The sequence below is a fragment of the Etheostoma cragini genome, chromosome 12 (genome assembly GCF_013103735.1).
Source record: "Etheostoma cragini isolate CJK2018 chromosome 12, CSU_Ecrag_1.0, whole genome shotgun sequence".
In the NCBI taxonomy this organism is placed as follows: Eukaryota; Metazoa; Chordata; class Actinopteri; order Perciformes; family Percidae; genus Etheostoma; species Etheostoma cragini.
The window spans coordinates 14,350,316-14,360,894 of NC_048418.1; the positions used below are offsets into that span (position 1 = coordinate 14,350,316).

Here is a 10,579-nt window from a genome sequence, read left to right on the forward strand (position 1 = left end):
AGGTTTTCTTCCAGGAACTACGATCCACTGAGTGAGTAAAACACACACACCCGCCCCTTCACCCACACACGCTCCTGCGCGCATACGCACACACACTTAAGAACACAGCAGAGAGGCCTCATTGGTGGGGGGCGAACAGGCGGACATTCCTTCCTATGTGTTGTCCACCAATCAGTGCAGGCAAAGTGATCAACATGGTTGTAACAGGATCCTTGCAGCACATTGTGTTCCTTCTCCACAGAGAATAAAAAAACAACAACTAGCCCATCCTCACTTCCTGCAACAGTTAATCTTCTTGTTTATTCTATTCTGAATTTACGGGAACTTAACATCTTCTTCAGGCATAAATATACTAGCCTCCCTCCCTTGTGTGTTATAACATCGAGGCTAAACAACAAAAGGATCAAATAAGCATGCTGACCAGGGGAGTGAGTCATAGAGGCTGGGGACACAACATGAGAGGTACAAACTGTCTTATACAGAGTAGGGCAAGTGGACTGCAAAGTAAACTATTCTAGCCACCGCAGAGAAAGCATGCATCCTGGTACTATAAGCAACACATTGTACCAAGAAGTGATATTTAAAACCAGAACCTCTAATAAAAGGGGCCTACAAGTGAAAGTGTACCTTACGTATTTTAGAAAATCCATGAGGGTTTTAATCAAAATAAAATGTAGGATTTATGATTAAAAATATTGTCTTTCCAGATGTCTAAATTTGTCACAATAAACAGGCGGGGTCACCCACATATTTTGAACTCAGGCCCTTGTGATCATTTCCTAACCTCCATCTTTTTACTACCAACCAAGCCTGTTGAATCTGGTTGAGTTGGAGAGAAGGGGGCGGGAGGGGACTGGTGTTTCCGGTCAGAGGGCGGCGTTTGTTTACCAGCCAGCAGAAGCAGCATGGCAGAATCAAGTGTCATATTACGGCCCTCATTTAGTTTAGCCTGTCAGCTGACCGGGGCTCTCCCCTCACCACAGAGTGCCCCTCAAGCTGCTTCCCAGAGGAACCAATGTTTTTCCTTGTTTTTTATTACTCAGCAATGAACTATAACAACAAGCCTGGGGAGGGCCAGGCAACTAAAGGTCATGATCGTTGGATTTGCCTCAAATAGAGCATTCACTGATTCATTAACTACAACAAGACCACTCAAGGAAACCTCTAAGTTATTTCAATACCACAGGAAGCTTTGAAGAGCATGCAACGCAAGTCTTTTAAAGACATACCTATCACCGGATAGAAATATGGACTAACAAAATAAGAATGGACATTCTTAAAGATGCAAAAATCAATATTTTGGATCAACAAAAATAACTACTTGTGATGGGACTGGTCACACTTAGGTACATGGAGAAGATAATGCTGAGGATCAAGACTTGACTATGTAGTGTTTAAGCGTCTTTAAACTCATTGTTTTGGTTTTACAGCCCACAACATCTCACTGCTCTCATCAGCATTGTTTCCAGTCACAACAAGTAGCGGTTTTCAGCTAAAGGGTATGATAAACCTGCTTTGCGCTACAGCCAAACTTAAACAGACGAACAGACAAAGTTAGCAACTAGCTGGTGAACATTGTGGTGCATTCAACAGCTAAAGAGCTAGATATTTCTTTCAGGAGTTGGTGGAGACAAAAACAGAGCTAAATGAGAATGAATATTGGACTTACTTTCACCAGGTAACCAAAACAAAACTCAAAATGAATACAAATGTTGCTACGTGTCTTTTTCTTGATTAAACACTTTGTTAATAAAATTTCCCACAACCCGAGGTCTTCAAAAGGTCTTGTTGTGTCCGACTAACAGTCAAACTCATCATGTGTGACCAGTGATGGGAGTACCGTGTTACAAAAGTACCGCAATTACAGTAATGTATTCCTTTTTGCTGCAACTCAGTAATAGAACGCATTGGCAATATTGTACCTGTTACAATCTCAACAACGCGAGTCACAACACATTTTAACCTGGCATTTAGTGGCGTTTGTTTTTTTAAGAAATTACCAACATCGCGAAACATTTTGGCATAGAAAAAAAAAGTTTGCCAGTGTTATTTCCTGTTGCTGGATTCGGTGGTTGAAATGAATGCAGAGACGGATACATTTGCGATGGACATCATTTTCAGAAGTTTTTTAAGCTGCGTTGAAACAAGCTGTCCCATCACTGTTCCCATGGTCAGAGCCAGAACCAGAGACGGTAGGTTAACATCTATGTCTTGTCATTGCCAACAGCAATGTTGCCAAGCAACTGACAGATAACAACATGTTGGGAAATAGTGTTTAGTCTTGCTACACGTTGGCTAATATCATTACATTTTATCAGCGGTGGAAAGTAACTTTACTGTAGGCTACTTTGATTCAATTGTAAGTTGCTTTTAATTGAGTATTTTCATTTTCTCCTACTTGTTAGGCTACTTCTAGTCCACCACAATTTAGAGTAAAGTAGGCTTTTGTACATTTTACTACTATTCATTTTATAGCTTTAGTTACTCTGCAGATTCAGATTAAAAATATAAAATAATATGAATGAATTATGTTGTATATATATTGGATAAAGATGAGACTTTGATTATCACGTGGATAAATTCACAAGCTACCTGCAAAGTCTTACTTTTGCTTTTCTTACGGTGAAAGTAACTTAAAAGTAATGCAAAAGTAGTGTAAAGCATTACAATTTAGAGACAGTAATATTGTATTATAACTAATTACTCTCAAATGACAGTACCGAGATATCAATAATGTATTACATTTTGGAAGGATCTTGCCAAACACTGTGTGTGACAAAAAAATAGGCTAAATTCTTTACATTTCAAAGGATGGAACCAGCAATTTGTTTTTCATTTTTCTTATAAAAAGGTTTCAATGATTATTATTAAAATAGGTCGGAATTAATTGTTTGAAAATTGACTAATCATTTCGAGCTTTCAAATCATTTTGTTGGCTAACGTGTAGGATTCAACTTCCGATAAACCACAGTTAAAACAAATCTCGCCCCATTAGACACAACTTCCAACAATTTCTGTAATGCTGAGATTGAGAGGCATGATATATTTACACCCATATAAATTATATTTGCCTTTTCACTTAAAGCATTAAGGTAATAAAAGCTGTTGCAAACTTGTTCCACCCAGTGGAGTAGGTGTGGGCACCAATTCAACTCTGGCTTGCTAGTCCACGAGATTATGAAAACATGCTTCCTTTCCCGAGAATTGGCCAGAATTGCTCACAGAGGGGCTGGATTCAATTAGAAATGTTTGTATCCTTTGTCAAGCAATGCCATATGGCTGGAGACAATGTGAGCACTTTGTGGGGCCCACTGCACTGTGAACAATAGCACAACCACTTACACACATTGTGCCACCAAGGCCGGGGAGTAAGGAAAAAAGCATGCTTTTTTTTCTTCTTCCTTTTCATAAAAAAAAGAGTAATTTATGTTGTGGGACAGAAGCATAAAAAGAAGATAAAGGGCCCTATCTAGCACCCAGCGTAATTGACTTTTCACACCGACGCATGTATCATTCCTATTTTGCACCCAACCCACGGCAGACTTTTCCCTCTACAGACTCATGTCGGTAAATTAGGGAGAGGGGGCGGTTCAGCAAAAAGAAGAGGCGTGTTCAGGCGCAAACGTTCTCAAGTGCTATTTTGCAGTTCCAGAAAACAATTCCACCACTGACCAAAAAAAACCTAGTCTAAAGTCAGTGCCGTATTATTCAAATGCTAACGACACATGCTTGGCTGTAATGTAGAGTGTGCACACCGCGCATAAACTTTGCTTCTCTCATCTCACGGACCCAGCAGTTCCAATTTTTGCAAACCATACATAAATACAAGGAAAAATTTGACCTTGTTTTACACAACATTTCCATTAATCTTGGATGTGTTGATGAGATAAATGAGGAACTATTTGAGGACTTAAGGCGATGCGATGTGATGTTGAACTACATGTGCCGATGCCACTTAACCCAAGAGAGAGAGAATAGACAGAAGAGCTGCATTGTCTATAGTGAGGTAATGCATTGAAAACCTTGTGATTCAGTGAAAGTGAGCCCAAAACATCGGAAAGTGTGTTTTTGTGACGTTTCTTTAATTATATTGTGTCATAAAGAAAAATCAATAGCAAACGTTGGTCTCCTCTGCTGTGAAACGTTCCTGGCGTGCGCCCATGGATGTATTAAGAGCCTAGTAAATCCTCCATTATAATAGAAATCTGACATGGTACAAGCGTGCCTGCTTATAAAATGGAATGTGAAATAACGGTCTGATTGGTTTATTGCATGTTTCGCCCAAACCACACCTATGAGTAATGTAGCTACTTCAGACCAACCCATTTTAGATTTGGGCGCAAGAGTCATTTATCCCACTGGTATAATAGCAAAAGCGCCTGAGATCTAAGCTACTTGCGTTTGGCGTTTAATACTTGCGTTTCAGACAGTTAAATTACTGCCTAAAATAGGATTTCTCTTTACCCCTTTTGATATGAAGTAACAAACCAAAGGCCTCACTGGGCCGCCAATAATCATCTATTCCAACAGTACCTGGTTTTGCCTTTTTCTGCAGGAGGACCTGAGGAAAACCTGGTGGGAAGCCTGGGCTTGAGGATGGACACAGGGATGGAGTAAACTCTCTGGACCACCACCTCCACATCCTGCCCCACACAGCCAGCCTGGCCCAGTCCCTCGATAGCTTCCAGGAGAGAAAGGCAGTGTCTTGTTAAAACTCCTGAACCCCCAAAACGGCACAGAGCATTGGAGGCCATAACCTGATGGGAAGATGGAGAGGGAAATGAGACATTAGTTAATATAAATGATGTTTTACACCTTAGAGCTGCAACATTTTGTGAAATAATCAATTAGTTGATTGGCAGAAAATTAATCTGCAAGTATTTTGATTACTCATTATTTAAGATTAAATGTCAGTTTCAGCTTCTCAAGTAAGAACAAATACTGAGTCAGTTAAATATCATATGATGACACGGAGTTGTGGATTGTCGGTTGGACAGAACAATACATTTCAAGAGATCAACCTGGATTTGGAAACTAGTGATAAGCATATTTACCGATGTGAAATAAACCAAACAATGTATACAATAGGGCTTGGAAGTTAGGGCACCCCAGGTAAAAATTTGTATTACTGTGCATAAAGAAGCCAAGAAAAGATGGAAAAATCTCCAAACGGCATCGCATGACAGTTAAGACATTTGTATAATCTGTCAAAAAAGTTAGATTTTGTTTACATTATTTACATTTTCAAAATAACAGAAAACTAAAAAAATGGTGTCTGCAAATGTTTGGGCAGCCTGCAGAGTTAATACCTTGTACTGCCCCCTTTGGCGAGTATAACAGCTTGGAAACGCTTCTTGCAGCCAGCCAAGAGTCTTTCAATTATTGTTTGAGCTATTCTCTTTGCCCATTTGACTCCATTCTTTTAAGGTCTATCCACAGATTTTCAATTATGTTGAGGTCAGGAGATTGTGAAGGCCATGGCAAAACCTTCAGTTTACACCTCTTGATGTAATCCACCGTGGATTTTGAGGTGTGTTTAGGATAATTATCCATTTGTAGAAACCATCCTCTCAAACTTCCGCTTTTTCACAGATGGCATCAAGTTAGCATCCAAAATTTGCTGACATTTTATTGAATCCATTTTTCCTTCTACTCATGAAATATTCCCTGTGCCACTGGCAGCAATACAACACGACTGAAGTTCTATTTTTTTCATTTTTTTTGTTTTCTATTATTTTGAAAGTGTAAATAAAATCTTTCTGTGACATATTACACGAATGTCTAATCTGTCATTTGATGCCTCTTGGAGATTTTTCCATCTTTTCTTGGCTTCTTTATGCACATTAATACAAATTTTTACCTGGGGTGCCCAAGCTTTCGATCCTCACTGTACACACACACACACACACACACACACACACACACACACACACACACACACACACACACACACACACTATGAGCTTTGTATGTGTCCCTATGCTGTGTCCATCCATTAGACATATACAAACAAGACTAATTTCACGTTCGTGCCATTACACAGTAATTTGCATACAGTTTGTTGTCAGCACACATCATGGAAGTGAGCAGTTTTTTCAAGTATTACCTTTTCCTCAAGCTGCATTAGAAACCTGTTTTAAAAGGAGTGCTTGGCTGATGATGTTTTTCAACCAGAATGCATTTGTGTTAACTTTTAGCAAAAAGAGATTTAACACGTAAACCCACTTTTAAACTTATATCCCTGTAGTGTGATGATAAAACGGCAAATATGGCACAGAGAATTATCTTGTATATAATTTTTCAAAAAGGCAACGATCTATGTGCTCAAGTGAAATGTGGTGTTTACCTCTGACTGTTGAAACAGGTTGCTATGTTAACGTAGAAGAGGAAAAATGGATCTGTCGCATGTATTGTTTGAATTATAAAAAAAATAAGTTCCATTTTGTTGTTTGTAGTTTCCATTGTGTATTGTGTGACGTTTTTGTTTAGTAAGATAAAAGAAGAGATTGATTTGGTAAATATGGATGATGCTCAAAGACTGAGATGGCTGTCCATAAGTGAAATAAATAAATTTGCTAATAATCTTAAGAAAGCCGGGAGAAGAGGAAACAAGCTCTTTACCAGGATGATTTGTAGAATATTTGTTTTTTGTATAGACTATGTGTGTGCGTGCGTGTGAGGGTGTTTATATTTGTGTGTGTATATGTACACACACACACACACACACACACACACACACACACACACACACACGCGCGTATTTGTGTATTTCTCCGAATGATTTGTATATGCGACCGGACGACGTATGCTAAATAAGTTTGTGGTGTCTTGTAATCCCATGTGGGATGGGATAATTGTTTGGCATGACAAAGTAATAAAAATCGAAAGAAAAATAATGTTGACACAAGCTTCCTGATGTGTAAATTCAATTCAGTTTTTTGCAAGTAAACAACTAAACCTGAGCAGAACCTTATGGCCAGTAGCTTATTGGACTGATTGCATTTTTTTGTCATAGTGACTAAATGTGCACTGAGAGTGAGTGACAGAGTTTGAGAGTTTTGAATTGGAAATGAAATGTAAGGCACATTATTCTAATGATATAAATGCATACGCACGTGTTTGGCATTGATCCCCTCTGTGGTCCTGCATTCCTCCAGTAATCCAAATATCTCACACAAAGAATATGGACGGCACCTTTTTGCTGAGAGCAAGCCTCTAGGGATGGACATGTTGGCTGGCTTGGTAGCAGAGTAGACTTTCTGGCTGAAGTGTGTGTTCAGAATAATGTCACAGCTGAAACCCTCTATAGAAAGACTTTGCCTGCAAAGAGATCAAGTTCATTAGTTTTAGATTCGGGGTACAGTAGTAGTTTTAGTGCCCTCGTTGCATTCTACACCTTGACTCTGTACTTTCTAACTGAGTTTGGGACCCTGAATTTACAATTAAATTAACCATATTTAAGGTTGGGCAGATAACAGATGCAAAGACTCAGTTTTCACAGTACATTCAATCGAGTAAATTATTGCACAAACGTAGGGGGCTGAGCGCTCGAGACTTTTGAATGTCAAACTCAGATAAGGTACCAACCACCTCCACAGATCTCTTTGCTAGGTACCACCCAGTGCAGAGTACAAGTTCAAAAACGTTAACCTCTTCCGAGACAAGTGAAAATACATAACAGATGCATTTGTCCTTTTTTTACTGAGGTAAAAGATACAGTTTCCATGTATGGGCTAAACCATAAAAGGCTACACCTTGCAGCTCTGCAAAGCTTGATTAAATTGCTTTCCAAATGTGACATCATGTGTGGAAAAACCTTTCAACACTTCATAATCACAATCGGAGAGATTGCTAATTTTAAAAAAAAACAACAAAAAATCAATTGCAAAGACAGTGTATGTGTTTGACCTGAAGTGCCCTTGTGTTTCATTTTACCCATTTTGAACTATTACCTGCTCATATTTCACTCATCTGTGTGCGAAGAGGGAGATGCTGAACTTCTCTCCATAAACTTTAAGAAAAAACATTTCCGGTGAAGTGTTTTAACTCTATGTGAATGACACACACCTGAGCAGTACTAAGCCTGAGAATAAAACAACTTGAATGACAGCCAGGTAATTATATGGCTCGTTGTTTGTGGTAGGTTTGAGTTACGACTTAATTCCATCCATATGTGACAAGGATAATAGTGTGTGGAACCTTCCCAACATGTCAGAGCTAGTCTAGTTGAACCAAAGAATTAAAAACAACACACAGATGAAGTGGAAGAATCCAATCGATCGATGCAATCTTTGCAAAGTTTAAGTTCTGTTGTCTTTATTTAGGTGTTTATGGTTATTTTAGTGCGGTAGTTTGTCATTCTGTTGAATTGTTTTCCATTTGAGAGGCGTTTCTCATATTTAGTACATCGTCAGTGATATAAATGAGTCAGTGTAAATGCTGTGTCCTTTAACGAATCAAATCAGAGCATTATCCATATTAATTAGAAACAATTACGATTATATATTCATAAGATAAAACATTTCAATAGATTTTCAAACTTCCCAGTACAAAACTTAGAAAGAGGGTGGACACAATTAAACACCTCATAGAGTTAAATCAACAACTAAATAAAGTTTTAAAATGATAATGTAGTCTTTACAAAGTATTTGTTTTAGGTTTTTGTTCTTGGCTGCCTTCAAGTACACATACATGTTCATGGCACTGTTTTCTCCATCTTCACTATACGCAGCCAAGCAAGACTAATACAATGTTACGCATATGCCACATCCAGTACATACTGTATGCTTTACCATGCTTGTGCAGACACTTACTTGGACAACTCATCCATTAGTCATTTAACTGAAAATTATATTGCAGGTATTCTGACATTCAATAATTTTAGTAATGTATCAAATGAACTTACCAAACACCTATTGGTTATACTTCTAAAATCTGCTTGTCTTTCAATGAATCGTAAAAGAAATATGGACTCTTAGTCAGAGTAGGTGCTCAACAATTAAGATTTTAGACTAGATATTTACTTGAAAATGGTAATACATAATACAAACGATCAATATGTGCAGTGCTAGCTAGATATCCATAAAAACACCCCCAAAAAGAGTGGCTTTTGAAACTGCTATTTTATTTTACAATGGAAACCTTTTTATAGGTTATAAGTATAAATAATCAAGTACTGTACTTTAGTACTATTTTGGAGTACCTGTCCTTAATTTGAGTATTTCTATTCCATGCCACCTAATAATGCACTACATTTCAGAAGCAAATATTGCACATTTTACTCTACAACATGTATTTGAGAATATAGTTGACAACAACAGTATAGATGAAGTTATTAGCTACTTTTCAGATTATTACCAACCTAAAACTTACGATTAGTTTATAATATACCATTTAATGTTATGCATTAAATTACCTAGCTGGATGTAAATCTGTTATAATAAGTGCCATTTCAACAAACTTTAATAGTAAAGTACTCTTTACACATCTTTACACCTGAACCACATAAAATTGTAGTACGTGACAGAACATGAGTATTTGTACTTTTGCTAAAACGCTTATCATTCAATCATCTGAGCAGAGATGAGTTTTTCAGTGACAGCCATACTGTAATGTTAAGAGAGCGGAACGTACAGCTCACGAGAACAGGTACAACACCCACACAGGAAGTGTGATACTTTTGTGAACAGGTGAGTGGGCAGAGGTCATCATCAGACAGGTATCCGAGTGAAGGTGTGGAGCCCGCTGCTGCCGTCACAGCCCGTAAATGAATAATCCCTGCAGGTATTTCCGCTCAGGACTCGGCCCACTAACAACAAGGCGTGGGAGGTGGGTGGAGCGAACCTACTCACTGCAGCAATCGTGGAGGAGTTTAACCCCTTATGAGTGCCACACAGGAAACTGATAAGAAGAATTTTACCAGACGATGCTCTAAATTCAAGGTTTTTCCCATATCAGTCTGTCCAGGCGCTGTTGGATATTGATTATCTCTTTGGATAATATTCAACTTGTCATCAATATTTCCTGGTTAAGACTATTATGACTATTGGTATTATTTAGGGACTATTTTTGAGTTAAAATCTTGATTGATTTAAAATATAGACCAAAGGCTTTTAAGGTTGAAAACTATTTACATAAACAAAAGAAGATTTAAGGATGCTTGTTCAAAAGAGAATGAATTCTGTGAAGTGGACTGAAGTTAGTGTTTTGGTGGGGGAACTATTTGATCTTGTGACTTCAGGAATAGAATACAACAGGGAAGGAGAGGTGCTAAAGCCAGAGATACTTTCAAACCACCATGTGTTTTCAATCTCAGGCCTTTGGCTCCAAACCACTCTGCTCCCAAATGCTCCAGAAAATAATCCAGTGTTTTTTTCCCCGGCTTGCTGGAAATGACCTAACTACTGCCAGGAAGAGGAATGTGAAGCATTCCCTGGAGCTGTTGGTGACGTCAGAGCGCAGAGGAGGCCTCTGCGCTTCCGCCAGCCTGGATATTCCAGAGTACACTCAACCTAAACTCCCAACAGCTGGAGTCAACCACCGCCTCACTCCAACTACATAACTATCACGAAAACACACT

The 10,579-nt window shown here is 38.5% G+C and overlaps 1 protein-coding gene across 2 annotated transcripts in view; it reads right to left on the reverse strand.

Annotated features, from left to right (window-relative positions):
* Positions 1–10,579, reverse strand: part of spidr (scaffold protein involved in DNA repair) — a 32,551-nt gene that overhangs the window by 12,308 nt on the left and 9,664 nt on the right. For both annotated transcript variants that reach the window (XM_034887601.1, XM_034887602.1), the window contains exons 9-10: positions 7,116–7,320; positions 4,534–4,757 (exon numbers count right to left, since the gene is read on the reverse strand). In XM_034887601.1, the coding sequence (XP_034743492.1) occupies positions 4,534–4,757; positions 7,116–7,320 (429 nt within the window). The remainder of the gene's footprint in view (positions 1–4,533; positions 4,758–7,115; positions 7,321–10,579) is intronic.